The 16,950-nt window shown below is 53.0% G+C and overlaps 1 protein-coding gene across 2 annotated transcripts in view; it reads right to left on the bottom strand.

Moving 5' to 3' along the window:
- SPATA13 (spermatogenesis associated 13) overlaps positions 1 to 16,950 on the bottom strand; it is a 137,214-nt gene that overhangs the window by 21,333 nt on the left and 98,931 nt on the right. For both annotated transcript variants that reach the window (XM_075562820.1, XM_075562821.1), the window contains one exon: positions 29 to 165. In XM_075562820.1, coding sequence (XP_075418935.1) covers positions 29 to 165 — 137 coding nt within the window. The remainder of the gene's footprint in view (positions 1 to 28; positions 166 to 16,950) is intronic.

The raw sequence follows: 16,950 nt of genomic DNA, 5'->3' as shown, positions 1-16,950 counted from the left end.
TGGTTGGCCCTGGGCATCCCACACACACCTCGTTGATGGCTAGCTGCTCCCCGCCAGGCTGCAGGTAGCGAGGCGTGGCCTGGCAGAGCTCCTCATAGCTGTAGTCCTCCTCGCTCCCGTTGTCGTCCACGAAGGCCGAGGGCTCAGGACCACCGTCTGCCGAGACTGGAATGAGAGGGAGGGCCTGGCTTCTAAGGCAAGGCCAGCACATCTCTCTCTCTCTCTCTCTCTCAATCATTTTATTAGGGGCTCATACAACTCTTATCACCATCCATACATACATCAATTGTGTAAAGCACATTTGTACATTCATTGCCCTCATCATTCTCAAAACATTTGCTCTCCACTTAAGCCCCTGACATCAGGTCCTCATTTTTTCCCCTCCCTCCCCGCTCCCCACTCCTCTCTCCCTCATGAACCCTTGATAATTTATAGATTATTATTTTGTCATCTCTTGCCCTGTCCGACGTCTCCCTTCACCCACTTTTCTGTTGTCTGTCCCCCAGGGAGGAGGTCACATGTAGATCCTTGTAATCGGTTCCCCTTTTCCAACCCACCCTCCCTCTACCCTCCCACTATCGCCACTCACACCACTGGTCCTGAAGGGATCATCCGCCCTGGATTCCCTGCAGCACATGTTTCTCTTGAGGCCACCTGGCTACACACCCCACCCCGTGGAAGGCGGATGGCTGGTCAGCCACCCTGAGAATGGCTCCTAACATTCCCGTCCCGAGGCCCAGACAAAGCTATTCCCTGTTTCCGAGAGGGCGGCCAGCAGGTACTTACACGCTCAAGGATCAGGATTAGCAGTGAGCAAGGCAGTGGGCTTGGTGGTGGATTTAAACATGCCCTTCCACCTCAAGTGTGTTTTGAATTGCTGGCACCAAGTAGAACTTCTCCAAAGGGTTTCAAAGGCAGTGTGCATCTTCACGGATCGGGGGTGGGTGGCAAGGGGGCTTCAGAAAGTTCGTGGAGGAAAAATGGAAAGGACAGAATGTGGCATAGCCCCACAAACTTCCTGATGCCCCCTCGCTCCCTGTGTGATGTAGTGAACGAAACAGAAACTCATGGGCGGAGCTAATGAGGATGAGTTAAGAGTGAGGCGCACGTTCTAAGACCGATTGTGGTGGTGATGTGACACCCTGCTCGATGCAACTGAGCTGCTGGATGACACGACATGTGAACTATGTGCCCATAAAGCGAATTTCAAAAAATAAAACCCACCATAAATATGTTTCCAAGAAACGTGTTAATAGATCTGACAAGGGGGGAATTCAGACCGTCAAGGAGGAAAGTGAAGTCTTAGATTCATCATTTTCCTTGCAAGACGATTACTGTATTATTAAAATTCAAAGGTCCTAGTAGCGTGATAAGATAAAACAGATCATCGTTCTTCTCATTTGTTCATAAGCCAGAGGATTACGCGCTCAAGGATCAGGATTAGCAATGAGCAAGGCAGTGGGCTTGGTGGTGGATTTAAACAGGTCTCCCCACCCACCAAAAGAGAGTGTGATTTTAATCCCTGGCACCGAGTAAAACTCCTTCAATGGCGGTGTGCGTCTTCACAGGGGTGGATGGCCTCCTCGGCCTCCCGGGGCTGCTGGTGGGCGTGGTTAGCAGCCCGGTCCTCTACGTGGCCCTGACTTGATGGCAGTGGGCTTGGTGGCTCTGTTCTGTTTTGATGGGTGTGGTCTTGCTTGGAAATGAGGGTTTTCCTTCCCCATGTGGCTGAAGCCAGGCTGGTGCTGGGTGGAGCCCAGACCCGATCATGTCGGAGTTCTGTAAGGAGCAGAGTGGATCCACAACGCACATGGGGGCAGGCAGACACCACGCTAGGGCCGTCTATCAACTACAGCACCAGGTGACTCAGACGGGCACCTTTACCAGAAAGAGACAGGTGTGTGTGTGTTTAAAACACTGATGTCTTATTTATTTCAAACATCACACATACATAACCATGCTAATAAAAACACAAAACAATAACACACGAAATCAATTTGTCTACATTGATGTCAGGTCTCCCTTAAGCAATACACAGCAGCCCTGGTGGCATAGTGGTAATTTGCCAGGCAGTTCAAAATGTATCAGCTGCTCCCTTGGGAGGGAGATGAGGCTTTCTACTCCCGTACGGAGTTACCGTCTCAGAAACTGCGCTATCGGGTTCGCTGTGAGTCACAATCAACTTGATGGCAGTGAGTTTGTGTTGTTGTTGTTTGAAGCAGGAGGCAGGCTTGGTGGAATAGTGCATAGTGTGTTGGACTGCTGGCTGCAAGTCCATCAGTTTGAAACCACCAGCTGCCCCGAGGGAGAATGGGGACGCTTTCTACTCTTGCCAAGATTTCTAGTTTTGAAATCCACAGGAGCCTTTTTACTCCGACCTACAGGGTAGCTGTGAGAAGGCAACAACTCGATGGCAGAGAGTTTGGTTTGGTTTCGCAGCATCCAGGCAAGAAGGATACTGTCTTAAATCCTGACCAGAACTCAGGACATAGAAGTTGAGTGAACAGACTAGGTTATAGGAATGGGCTAACACATGCTCTCTCCTCCAAACACAAGAAAGCTTGACTTTTAAGTTTAGCTTGTGCTGGGTAGGTGCTCTGGAGTGTGTTCCGACTCATAGGGACCCTGCCACGCTCACCCCCTTTCCTGTGTGGGAGCCCCTGGTGCAGGCCCTGTGTCAATCGCTCACACTGAAGGCCTTCCTCTTTCCCACTGACCCTCAATCGGACTGAGCACGGGGTCCTTCTGCAGGGACTGTCCCCTCTGATGACAAGTCCAACGTTATTGTGAGCTGAAGTCTCTCCATCCCAGCTTTGAAGGAGCAGTCTCCCAACACAGATGAGTTTGCTTTCCTAGCAGCCCACCGCACATCTTCAACATCCCTTGTCAAGACCACAGCCGAGGGGCAGCCGTCCTCCCTCGGGTTTCCTTACTCCCTGTTCAGCTGTCGCACGCACACGCGGGGAGTGAAAACACCACGGTTGGGCTAGGCACTGCGATAAATGGCGAAGGAGCTGATTTCCCTATTGTCACAAGGCAGGGGTCAGACATGCCTACCCGCTCCATTCTTCACCAACCGTTCCTTCCCTGCTGGGTTTGGTAATTTGTTGAATTTGCCAAACAGAACCCACAGACATCAACTCACAATTAAATGGGTTTATTAGGGAAGTTAATGGGTGACCACAAATCAGGATCAGCATACAGTAAGAATACAGTTTGCTGATACCTGGAGTCTGCTCAGGTAGCAGCGGAATCTCTCTGATTCTGTCTCACAGCCATGCCTCTCTCCGGTTCTTAGTCTCTTAGCCACGTGGTCCCTTGGCTTTTCCCTCTGCGGGCCAGGAAGCCAGCCTGCCTGTCACTCCGTCCCACAGTTCCATAGTCGCCAGCCAGATAAGGTGAGGGTTGCCCATCAGGGCCACAGTCTGTGATGTACCTGGTCTCAGCAAGCCTCCATCACTTCAGAGGTTTGGAGCCTGCTCTTCCAAGGTCCCCTGGGTTTCTTTCTTCTCTGCCGCTATTTCAAACCAGGTTCCTCCTTATAGCCAGGGCGTTGGTAATGAACCAACTGATCCCCTTATTAAGTATTACACGGTGCCAACCCATCATTTGGTTACAGAGACTTGGGTAGAAGAGCCAGGTTAAGAAATTTCGCTCCCCCACAGACACGCATTAGACTTCAAAGTGACATTTCTACATCCTCTCACTTTAAACAGATCTTTCGCAGCCGTTTTGCCCAGTGAAATGCGAGTTTTGATAGTCCGACTGTTGCTTCGGTGAGCCCTGATGGAAGATCCACTGGAAACCAACCCTTTGAGAACTTCCATCTTTTCTCCTTCTATCAGCGTTGTTTATTGGTCCAGCCGTGAGGAAGTCTGTTTTATATTGAGATGTCATCCACGTGGAAAGATGAGTACGGACTTCAAGTGCTCGCTGCTCTCATAGGCAGTGTAACTGAGTTTTCTTCCCAAGCCTGATGCCAAGTTCATCTAGACCGCCTTCCCGGATTGTGTGTTCACCATCTAGGGAGAACGTGAACGGTACGATGCTGACACATGGTCCCTAACCACACAGTGACCCCTTGCTCTGTGGGAATGGCTGCTTCCTGCTCCACCACACCTTGGCTGCAGAGTCTGGGGGAAACTTCCATCATCTTTTCATTTCCCCGGGAACTTCTTGAGCCCCCTTTGTATGTACGGGTTCGGCAGGAGGAAATAGAAAGCGTGCTGGAACCCACGATCTTCGCAATGCTCTCTGGGCCCTGTTAGGATCTGCACAGTGGAACGAACCCCTCGCCTCCTCGATGAATTCTGTTCTGTTTTCAGACAAGGTCGACCTGATGCCACAATTATGTCCCTCATGCCACATCGTGTGAGTCCGGGTAGACTCGAGAAACCAGTCCATAGAAACTCCGATGTATATAAAAGTTTTATATAAAAGGTAATTGTACATTAAGAAAGCCTCTCAACCCAATCTGTGCAAGCCCATATGTCAGACAACAATCTATAAAGTCCTCTTCAGACTCACAAAACACATGCAATGACGCCAAATGCAGGATGATCACAGGCCAGCGGGTAGAACGTCTTTGGATCCAATGGCGTTGTAAGCATCTCAGCACTGGCAGGGGTCTCTTCGTGGCTTCTCTGGCTTCAGAAGTCTGGTTGCATCAGGGTAGGCCCATGTGGCTCCTCCAGCTCAGGGCACTAGCATAGCTCCATGTGTCTTGTCATCTGCAATGTCTCCCAGAGAGTGAGCAGAGCAAGAGATTGTCTCCCACCTCCAAGGAGGAAAACAGGATTTCCCAGAATTCTCAGAGGAAGGCCAAGCCCACAGAGAGGCCTCACTGGCTGTGATCCCATTGACAGCCTAGACTCCTCCACCCCTTCATTCTTAATCCTCTCAAATTGACACCAGAGTATGTAACTACCATGCACACACATCCTCTTCTGAATTCAGCTCAAATTGCCGGTTGCTCCCTGCTAATGTATGGCTGCCATCATTTTTTAGTGTGTGTGTACTTAACTCTTCTTTTTAATTTTTTTAAAAATCATTTGATTGGGGGCTCGTATAGCTCTTATCACAATCCATCCATCCGCTGTGTCAAGCACATTTGGTACATTTGTTGCCGTCATCATTCTCAAAATATTTCCTTTCTGCTTGAGCCCTGACTGCCGTCATTTTTGAGCTTTACTTGCCTGAGATATGAATGAGAGCTCAGTCGTTTCCGCATCCTGTTGGGTCACCTTTCTCTGGAATGGGCGTAATATGGTCCTCTGCTGGTCAGTTTTGCCCAGTAGCTGTCTTCCTCATATCTTAAGCATAATGAGCGAGCATCCCTACATGTCACTTGAGATTCCATCTGCTCCTTGGGCCTCTTTGCTCCCCAATACTTTCAGTGCAGCTTGGAACTTCTACCTCCAGGACCATCTGCATGTTCCGCTGGCAAAGCTCGGGTTTTCCTGACCTCTGACCCTTCCATCTTTGCCTGAGAATAACTGTTGACCAATTGGTTTCATATGTTAAAAAAAAAAAATCAATACCAAACCAACCAAACTTCACTGCCAAACTCAAGTCCATTTTCAACTCACTGCACCCCATGTGATGGGGGTTTCTGAGACTTTACGTCTTTACATGCGCTAGGCAGCCTCGTCTTTCTCCTAGGGAGTGGGGCTGGTGGGTTGAACCGCTAACCCTGTGGTTAGGCAGCTCAGTGACTAGCCCACCAGGGCTCCTGTTTTAATGGAGCACCGCACTGGGGGGGAGGGTCATCTTTATTTTGTGAGAGCCAACCTGTCATGTAGCTAGAGGTGATCTGAGGGTAGGGGGTGTCCGGGCTCCAGGTTTATGGGGCATCTCCGAGCAATAGTCTCAGGGAGTCCCCTCGCCTCATCCGGTCTGGGAGATCTAGAGTTTCGGGAGCCTATCGGAGTGTTCTTTTTTTTTTCTCTTATTCTGCCAGAATCCAGAAGGCGCCCCGTGGCTTGCTTAGTGGTTGCTTGTTAGCTGCTAATTTCAGGGTTAGCAGTTTGAAACCACCACCGCTCCCAGGGAGAAGGAAGAGGCTTTCGACTCCTGTTAGTCTGGGAAACCACAGGGGCAGTTCTACCCTGTCCTATCTGGTCGCTGTGAGTCAGCTGCCTCCATGGCTGAGATCTGCATATATGCATATCTGTCAGACTCCACCTGTTGTGATTCAGACCACATGTGCTTTCTTTCCCTCCACCCTGACAATCTAGTAACTTTACCCTCAGGGAGGAGCCCAAGTTGGTAGTGCAAACCCAACCAAGTGGGAAGACCAGGGACTCTGCTTCCTGTAAAGTTCACAGCTTATGGGGCAGTTCTACTCGGCCCTCTAGCATAGGATCACTACGAGTCACAACTGACCCCATGGCATTGGGCTTGTGTGTGGCTTTGTGGTTTTACCCTGGGGGGTAAGGGGGGGTGGGGTGGGAGGTCTCCATCCTAACCTCAAGGACTTACAAAGAAACAGTTTCCAAAAATAGTCCCTCCAAGTCATATATTGAAACAATGAAAAACAAAAGGTTTTGTTCAACACTCATAATCAGTGGGTGATACATACAGAACATAAGTTACAAAAGATCACCATCGAGCTGTGACTCATGGCAACCTATTAGGGAGGGCTTTGCTCCACAGGGCTTCTCTGGCTGTGAAATCTTGGGTGTGTCATCTCTCTCCAGCAAAATAAACCGCAGGAAACAGTAACTATGTTCTCCACTATGTGCTGAAACCCGAAACCCTGTGTCTGTGAGCCACTGCCCCACCCCAGTGCAGAAGCAGGCTTCTGAGTTGGCAATGCCAGGGGTGAAGGGCTTCCTGGGCCCTGAATCTCAGCGGTAACGATGTGATGCAATGACCGCCCACGATGCAATCTCAGGTGACCAGCCAGTGAGTGGGGTGCTACGCCTCCGCTCGGGTCACAGCCCTGACCCGGGACAGGCGGGGCTCCCTGGGGCATGGCTGGCAACACTGGGGATCTCACTGAGATGAAAGGAGAGGTGACACGAGCAGGTATCAGCGGGACCTGCTGCTGGCCACCCAGAGAGGAGAGGCAGACTTGAAGCCCATCTGTTGGACCAAGGTCGCTGGGCTGTGAAACTTGGGAGACCCAGAGGAAGATGGGCTGCCAAGCCTCACCAGGTGCTCTGCTAGGAATTGCCGGCCTGCAGAAGCTGAAGGGAGTGCCAGCCGCAAAATGAAACTTGCCCCTAGGGCTGGTTCTCTGAATATGGACTTCCAGCCCCGTAAACAGGTGGGAAAACCAGCTCCTGTTTGTTAAAGTCACGTCCCTGATGGTATTTCTGTGAGGGCGCGTGCGCTCCATCACTGGGACGCAGAAAGAGCAGGGGAGACCAGACCTACTGGAGGAGGGCAGGAGGAGGGGCCGGCACACGAGGTCCTCCCCCAGCAGCCAAGACTTGTGGCCTTGAAAACTGAGCAAAGGCGTGTCTCTTCTTGTGCAACTTGTCATAGCAACAGCAAGGCAGTTGAGACGACATGCAGGGGGCGGAATGGAGCCAGGTGCACAAAGCTCGAAAGGGAGCCAGATGGAAAGTCGCCCGGACACAGCCCACGCCCACAAAGCCCACGGCTGCAGGAGGGGAGGAACTGGAAAGGTGAGCAGACACGCAGGTGGACACAAGTTTGCCCGTTCAGGTCTGGTGGCCACTTGGACGCTGGCCCAACCACCTCTTACGTCTTTCTGCTCCATCCCCCACATCCCCTCAACACTAAAGCCAAACATTAGACAAAAATGTTTCTGCTGATCCCCGACAAGCTGGTCTCTTCTGGGGGTCTGTGCTTGACCTGCCTTTCCTGCTGCCTGGAGGGCCAAGGAACCTAGGAACATCTTACTGCCTGTGGCCACTCCCCCTCCCGCCTCTGGGCGTGAGCATCTTCTTCAGCATTCTGCAGCAGCGAGCTCTAATCCAGCAGCTTAAGTTGCCCTGCCTCTTCAGTGCCGGGAACAGTTCAGGAGAATGCAAAGGGACTGGGACACCCCAGAGCTGACTTGCTTCTTCCTGGTCCCTCCCCTCCCCAGCCCCATCTTAGCCAGAAGTGCAGGGCCTCCCTCAGACAGTGAAAAGTGGAAGGAAGGTGGGGGTGTGGGCGGGGGTGAAGGGAGGCCTGGAAGAGGCAGAGACTCAACTGCCAGGAAACCACCTCCCCAGACCTTCGGGTACCGCCTCCTGGGCCCGGCTTCCTAACTAGTTCACCACAAAGAGAGAGGGCAGGACTTGCCTGGCCCCAAGGCCATGCAGAGTCCAGGTGAGTGGGGCCAAGGGCAGGCCCAGGCCGTGGGTGCTCGCTAGCACTGGGTGACTCTTGTTCCTGAGAACCACTAGTTCTTGGGGCCAGGTCGAGCCCCACCATCCTCCGGGAGAGTGGGCCGTGTTGTTGCTAGGACCACAGACACTTCTGTTACCCAGCACCGGGGTGGGGGGGGGTATTGGGGGGAACTGGGGGGGTTGGCTTGTCTTTCTCTGGCCAGGCTTCTGCTGTCTGAGAAATGGGCCTGAGGCTGTGACCGCTCCTTACGAGGTGGCTTCAAGAAGCCCGTGGAAACGTGGCCTTGAAAGATTATGGAAATTTCCCACCAACTTTCTGAAGTCCCTCCCCCGCACCCCTACCCAGAACGGGTAACTTCTGCGGACTAGAATAGGGTGGAATGTTTTCAAGTGGGCAATGTCAGGGGTTTATGTTTTTATCACTACACACACGAGTGTGTCTTAGATTACTGGGTAAGGGATGACCCTCCCCCTGCACTTGGCCTTCTCCAGCTGGGAGCCTCCAAGCCAGCTTCCCAGACCCCCTTGCTGGAATAGGCTTTCATGCTCCGGGGCACAGTGAACACACAAATCCTCAAATCTTTCTGGGGGCAGCGGACCTCACGCTTCAGATTTCAGCGTGCACGCACGCACGCACACACTTATCAGGCAGCGCCAGGCACAACGGCCCTTCTCCTTATCACGTTTCAGCCAGTCCGACACTCAGCAGAATGAAGGGCCCTGGTCTCCTCCCTCCAGGAGCCACGGCCCTAACCCAACAGCTGCTCTCAAGCCCTCACCGCAGAGCACACAGGCAGAGGGCAAGGGATGCTCCCCCCACTTTCTGAAGCCCCCCACCTTCTCCTGGAGGAGGTTCTATGCCATAGAGATCCGATGGCTGCTGCTATGGAGATCGGTAACAAAATACGACTGTATTTTAACGAACGTCAGCAGGGCACACATCTAGTGGCACAGTCCCTTAGAGCAGTGGTTCTCAACCTGTGGGTCGTGACCCCATGGGGGGGGTCAAACCACCTTTTCACAGGGGTCACCCGAGTCACAATAGTAGCAAAATGACAGTGATGAAGTAGCAACGAAAATCATTTTATGGTTGGGGAGGTCACCACACCACGAGGAACTGTATGAAAGGGTCGTGGCATTCGGAAGGTTGAGAACCCCTGCCCCAGAGTCTAACGCAATGGGAACAGGTTAATAGGTGGTATCCCAGGGAAGCCCTCTGGAAACAGGGAGTCCCAGGCAACTGAGGAGGAAGGTGGCTACGAGTGAAATGCTTCAACATGGGAGCAGGGGTGGGGGTAGGGGATGGCAGAGTGCCACTCAGCGAGTGCTCTTCTTACACACAGTGCCACAGGGGGTGAGGAGGAGATCCTGGCATGGTGCAAATAGTTGGCTCAGCTGCTTGTGCAAAGACTGGAAGCTTGAGACCACGTAGGGGCTCCTTTACAGAGAGGCCCGGGGATCTACCAACGAATACCAGACACTGAGAACCCTGCAGAGCATCATTCCGCTCACACATGCCTTTCCCTACGGCTGCCAGGGCCCACAACCCACCAGCAAATACAACAGGTCTGTGCCCTCGGCCTGAGGACACTACCCCACCCCCCAACCCCCAATTAAAAAGCAAACCAATTGCCACCAAGGTAATCCTAACTCGTGGTGATCTGGTAGGACCCAGCAGGGACAGCTCTCTAAGGTTTCCAGGAATATCAACCTTTCTAAGGAGATAGCCTCGCCTTACTCAGGCAGAGCAGGCTGGTGGGTTCACATTGCTGCCCTTCCTTAGCAGCTCAGCACCTAACCCACTACACCACCAGGGCTGGGTTAAGATCACAGTAAGCTCCAGGCTTCTTCAAACCTTCCCTAAATGAATGGATTGTTTTTAACTCTCAAGGGCTTCTAAACTTTTCATGTGTTTGTTTGAAATTGGGAGGAATTTTACACGATGTAGTCACTATAAATTCTTAAAACGTATTATAGCAAAACTGGGGGAAAGGAGTATAATAAAATAAATAAATTCAATTGACTCCTTTGTTGAATAATTAAGTGTGGAAACACCTTTATTTATTTATTTTTTTAAAACACACCTATTTTGTAAGCGGGGAGCCACAGGGCTTTAGGCAGAAACCCCAAACTCCTCCAGGGCAGAATGCATGCTGCAGTAGCTAGAGCCAGATCTCTCCCAGAAGCACTTAAGGCTTCAGTGAGGCCGGCTGTGAGCCCCATTGATCACTGAAAGCCGGGGTACTCCATTGTCAACGAATCCCTCGGACTGGTGCTTTCTGAGACAACACTCCGTTCTCCACAGGGTACCACCAGCGCCAAATACGTAATAAAATGGATTGACGGCACTCTTGTTCATTTGCTTTTTCATGGCAACCCTGTAAGGCAGAGTAGAACTGCCCTGCCTTTTTCCCTTGGAGAGGCTGGTGGTTTCAAACTGCTGACCTCGACATTAGCAGCCCAACTTGTAACTACTAAGCCACCAGGGATCCTTCACAATTGGATAGTCGCTCGAAATCCCACCTTTTCTTGTCCCCTCTGGTGTCCTTCTGGGACCCGTCATCTTCCCACCTCACTGGCTGCCCCTTCACTACCTCTGTCCCTTTAGCAGCCAGCATCCGAAAGGCTTCTACTGGATGGCTCTGCCACCCTCCAGGTGGGGGACGCGCCCCCCCCTGAGGCTAATGCAGCCCCATGGCCCTCATTTCCAGCCCCCCACCAGAAGCAGCTCCAAGACTAACTATGTGACTTCCAGCCCGCCTGTTCAGGCAGGATATGGGCTTTTTTTTTTTTTAAACTCAGTAGGGCTTGGGGCAAACAAACAGCATTGAGAGATGACAATGTAAGAAGAGTTACATCAAGACACCAAATGTAAACAACTTCCATACTTCTCAAAACTGGCCAACTGCTGACAGACTTCTGTCTGAACTTCACCCTGGTGACGGGATCAGACCTGACAGGTGACTGCGCCTAAAGATGAGCATTGGGGATGTTAAGTATCAAACCGCCACCAGCCTTGGTGCAGGCAGTGCTTGCCAAGTGCTCGGGGCTTCTGCACACACGGGAGACAGCCCCCCCCCCCGACCCCCCGGCCTAAGTGGGTGGTTTCCTCGTGGCGTCGCCCTGTCCTCGCCCGCCTCCACCCTGCTGTACTCCATGCATTTAAGCCAAGGGAATTTTCTTCTCCACACCAGTGGCCGAGGATCAAAGCGCCACATCTGGGCGTCCCAGGCCGTGGTTTGGGTCCCAGCCAGGCCACCGTAGCTCGGGCCTCTACGTCCCCAGTCCCCAGCTTTGCTGGTAGAATGAGCGTCAGGGCGAAGCTCAAGTGCCTGTCTCGCGCACGACACGCATGCGCGCGCGCCCCCCGCCCCCCCGTCCGCGCACAGCGCGCGTGCGCGCGGCTCCCCCCCCCCCTCGTCCGCCCACTGCGCCTGCGCAGGCATTTCCCGCCGTGCGCGGGAGACTGCGGCCGCGGCCGTGGGAAATCCCCGCACCGGAGCCATCCGCCGTCTTGAGACGCACGTCGCTGGCGGCCGCCCGCCGAGCACGCAGACTTCCTCCGCCGGGAGCTAAGCCGCTCTGCTCCCCAGCCCAGCGCCGGAAATGGCGAAGGCAGCTGTGGGCCTGTGGTCACCAGGATGCTGGTCAGGGGGGTGGGGTGGGGGGGCGGCTGGAGCCCGGCGCCTGCCCCCCTGGGCCTCAGGCCGCGGGGGAAACACGAAACAAAGCCGGACCTCGGGTTGCGGACGTCACACACCGTAGGTGGGCTCCCCGGCGTAGGGGGCAGCGGCGCCTGCGGCCCGGGAGAACTGAATCCACACTGGTTCCTCCCCTCAGCCTGCCTCTCCGGGTGGCGGAAGGTCGGAGAACCTATTTTTAATAGTTCCCCGGGTTATAAACACCGTCCTGAATTCAAAGAAACTCTCAAGAAGGTCAACAGACCTTGGACGAAAAGGGAGAGAACACTTGGGAGCCATGAACCGGACCAAGGGGTACACGAAGCGCCCCCACCAGACAAAGCAACTCAAGGAGGCAATGATGGGCAAGGACTTGAAGAAACTCTCTCCAGACAAGTCACAGAGCGGACCACTGAGCAGGGAGGGTCAGGTTCCGAATCAGGAGTCACTGCCACCGAGTGGGGTTCTGACTCTCGGGGAGACCCTATCAGAACGACCCCGCGGGTTTCCCAGACCGAATCTTTACAGGAACATAGGCCTCGGAGCGGCTGGTGGTTTCAAACCGCTGACTCTGCAGTTAACCACCAGGCCACCAGGGCGCCTTCCCGAGTCCTTAGGGAGATGCAAATCAAAACCACAGCCGGCGGATCCCGGTTCCCACCCACAGGGAAGGCTATCATCAGAAAGCAGAAATAGGAAGGGCTGGCCACGATGCGGAGGAGCTGGAAGCCTCGTGGCTGCCTTGACTGTGCCTCCATCAGTGGCCGCTGTGGAAAGCAGTTAGGCGGTTCCTCACAGAGTTAAACCGAGAACCTCCTGAACCAGCTCCCTCCACGCTGAGGGCTATCCGCGCCACCCCCCTCCCCAAGGAGGTGGGGCTCCAATGGATGTCTGGACACCTACGTTCATAGCATTTCCAGTTACGACAGGTCAAGGGTGGGAACAACCCAAGTGCCCATCAACTGACGAATGGATAAACAACATGTGGTATATTGCTTGAACAAACGAATATTCCAAACCCGAAAAGCCAACCTCACAGCTGTTGAGTAGATGCAATTCATAGCGACCCTAGAAGGGCAGGGCAGGATCCCGAGATTGTAACTGCCTACAGGAGTAGCCAACTACTCACCAGGCTCCTGTAATGGAACAATAGGAGGCCACAAAAAGGAATGAGGTCATGATACATGTTACAACCTGGATGAATCTTGTAACATGCTGAGGAGTAAATCAGGCACAAAAACATTTTGTGTAGTATTATTTGAGGAACAGTCTTAAACAATCCTCTTCATATGAGGTATTCAGAATAGGAAAACGAGAGATAGGAAGTATACTTGAGGTTCAGGGACTGGGGCAGGGAGACATGGGGAGTTATGGGTAGAGAGTTTCTGCTCGGGATGACAGGGATCTGGACTACCAGGTGGTCACGGGTACACAATTTTAAGTATATTTGATAGGTCATGGAGTAACATACCCTGAAAGTCAAAGTGGCGGCGCTCTCAAGGGAAGTGCTGGTCTGCTAACCTCAAGGTTGGTAGTTTAAATCTACCTGCCATTCTTCAGGTAAAAGAGGTCTGCTTCCTTAAAAGATTTCTAGCCTCAGAAACCCTATATAAATGGTCGCTGTGCGTCAGAATCCATGCTATGAGTCAGAATAGGAGATGGCAGTGGGTATGGTTTGGGCAGGGGCCCTGGTAGCGCAATAGTTAAGCACTCAGCTACGAATCATAGGTCTGTGACTCGAACCCACCCAGTGGCTCTGCAGCAAGAAGAGCTTGGTCTAATCCTCTAAGGATCCTGGTCTAGAAAACCCCATGGGACAAGTCCTGCTGTCAAAAGGGGACACCATGAACTGGGACCACTAGGCAGCACAAAACCACCACCACTACTAGGAAGAAAAAAAAAATTCCCAAGTGATTCTGGTGCTGGCCACTACTCCCCACCCACCTGTGATACTCACTTGAGGGTGTCCCCCCCACTCCGTGGCCAACTGCTGATCTCCCGTCCCCTCCCTATCTCAACCTCGCCCTCCACACCAGCTGTCAGTCTGTCCTGCAGGTCCTCATGGCACTTGGGGCTGGCCTCTGCCAAAATCACTGTCACTATATTTCAGCTACCTCCTAATAGGCAGCCTTACCCCAGCTATGCTGCCGTAGGGCATTGAATTGATTCCAACTCACAGTGGTCTCATACAGGGTTTCTTGAAACTGTTCATCTTTATGGGAATCGATGGCCCATCTTTCTCTCAGGTAGCAGCTGGTGGGCTTGAACTGCCAACTTTGTGGATAGCTGGCCGGTGCTTAACCTACGGTGCCTCCAGGACTCCTTTCCTCAAGAGAGCACCAGTGTGCAGATTATTAGTCAATGACCATGGGCTGGATTAAAGCTAGAAACTCCCAACAACAAATTTTAAAGTGTGGCCAGCACAAAAATAGCATCACCTCTCACCCAGATTTTTACCACAAACCCAAACAAATGCACAATGCCAAGCTCCCAGCGACCCCAGAGGACAGGTTGGAACTGCCCCTGTGGCTTTCCAAGGCTGTGTAACTCTTTACAGGAGACAACAGCCTCTTTCTCCAGAGTGGCTGGTGGGTTCAAACTGCTGACCTTGTGCTTAGCAGCCCAACTCCTAACCACACCACCACCAAAGCTCCTCCTACCCTACACGTTGTAAGTAATAAGACTGCACAGAGTCCTGAGACTGAACCTATGAACCGTCAAGGAGGACCCTTTAAGGTGCCCTGGTGCTACAGTGTCAGGCTGACAGGTCAGCAGTTTGAACCCAGCAGCTGTTCTAAAGGAGAAAGGTGAGGATGCCTGCTTTCGTGAAAAATCACAGCCTTGGAAAACCCCTCTGGAACTGTGATACTCTTGCTATGAACTAGAATCAGCTCGATGGCACTGATTTGATCTCTGGTTTGGAGAACCTTTCATAAAAATCTAAATAACCTTTAAGAAGCCCAGAAGGCGCACTGATTAAGGTGCTAACCAAAAGGATGCCTGGTCAACCACCAGCTGCTCCTTGGGCGAAAGATGAGGCTGTTGTGAAGATTTACAACAGTAAAGATTTATAGTCTCGGAAATCCTGTGAGGCAGCTCTGCTCTGTCCTACGGGTGTCTGCATGTCAGATGGACTGGACGGGAGTGAGGTGAAAGGTCTTTTATGATGCACTGGTAAAGCACTTGGCTGAAGCCCACGCTAGTGACTTGCTCCTCGAAAGACAACAGAAGTCACTGTGGATCGGCTTTGGCTCAACGACAGGCCCCACAACAAGCCAACAGAGTCTTTTAGAATCCGTAACCCAGCACAAAGATTCATGTCTGCATTCAACTCTGGGCAGCTGCTGCCCTGGAGCCTGAGAGGAGCCCAGTCTCATGGGGCTGTCACCGTGACCCAGCCCCCCACCCCAACCTCACAGGGCTCCCAAGGTGGCCCAAGCTGCCAAGATTGGGTTTTCTTATCACAAATGGTTTAATACATTTCTATTTTAATCAAGTAGATGGTCTCCGGAATAATTTCTGCTACTAATTCAAAGCAAACACTTGCCCTGGAGCTGTGTTGAGCATGCACAACTCACTTTGAAGGAGCCCCTCGGCCTGCCTGTGCTCATCAGGAATGGGCCGTTTGGTCAGGGTGCTCTGGGGACAGTCTCGGCTTCCTTGCAGGGGCCAGTGTTCAGGTTTCAGGCAGGGCTCCTGTGTTCTTGTCTGTCAGTGCTGCTGTATGGCTGAAAAGACTCAGTGGGGCCTCCAGACTAAGGAGACTAGGAAGGAAGGCCTGGTCATCAGCTAAGGAGTGTCCTGTGGGGCACTGCAGTGGTGGGGATGTCCCTGGGAGTCCACACCAAGGCAGCAACCAGGGAGGGAAGGTCAGGACAGGAGCCCGAGCCAGATAGGGCCTCCAAGGCACCCCAGACCCTGAAGGGCACCCTGCTGCCTGCTATCCTGAGGCTAATCCTCGGTTGTCTCTAATTCAGACTGAGATTTAGGCAGCAGGTCTCTACCTCCTGCTGTGTGTGAGCCATTAGCTTGCTTGGTACATGCCAGTTCCTCGGCCTGGTCAGTGACTGGACCCTCCACCTCAAGTTTCTGCCTCCATTCCACTGCCACCTGCCAACCTGCTCTGTGCCCTCTCTGTTGCTCTGTGCCCGATACTATGATCTGCAACCCCCAGGCTTCTCAGCTTTGCTTCTGCCTCGGGCCCCATGCTGCGTGCGCCCCAGCCACAGGGCACCTCACAGGGTAATCTGCACGAGTGCCTGGAGGAAGCCTGAGGTGGCAGCTGGCACAGAGGGGGTGGCACCGCCAGTCGGCTTGCCTCTGAGACACGGTGTTCCCAGCAGCCTCCTAGGTCACACCAGATAGAGCCCGCCTACCTCAGCATACACCACTGCCAAAGTGCCTCCCCCCAGAGAGCCTGCCCAGCTTCTTCAGGGATCCACAGCTCCTTCCCATCAGCCTGTCTTCTTCAAACACCAACTTGCTGCCATCGAGTCCATTCCGACACCGAGCGGCCCTCTAGGGCAGGGCGGAACTGCCCCCTGTGGGCTTGAGACTCTTTATGGGAGGAGAAAGGCTCATCGTTCTCCTGCAGAAGCTGGTGGGCTCCAGCCACTGACTTTGAGGTTAGCAGCTCGTAAGCAACCCTCTGAGCCTGCCTTTTCAGGACTCTCCAAGTGCACCATGCGCTTATTTTATGCAAGCACATCTTCTAACCAGCGGCCGCCAGGGTGACTCTGACTCATGGTGCCCCCTGTGTGTCAGGGTAGAACTGCGCTCCAGTGGGTTTTCAAGGGCTGAGTTTTCAGAGGTAGAAAGTCAGGCCTTTCTCCCGCAGTGCTGCGGGGAGGACTCAAGCCTGCACAACTCAGAGAGTCCCAACACATGGGTCTTCATGGATGCAGACTGCCACATCTTTCTTCTGCTGTGCAGCTTGGTGGGTTTGAACCGCCAATCTCACAGTT

The sequence above is a fragment of the Tenrec ecaudatus genome, chromosome 11, assembly GCF_050624435.1.
Source record: "Tenrec ecaudatus isolate mTenEca1 chromosome 11, mTenEca1.hap1, whole genome shotgun sequence".
Taxonomy (NCBI): domain Eukaryota; kingdom Metazoa; phylum Chordata; class Mammalia; order Afrosoricida; family Tenrecidae; genus Tenrec; species Tenrec ecaudatus.
Note: the sequence above shows the minus strand (reverse complement) of the source record. Positions and strands in the feature narration are given on the sequence as shown.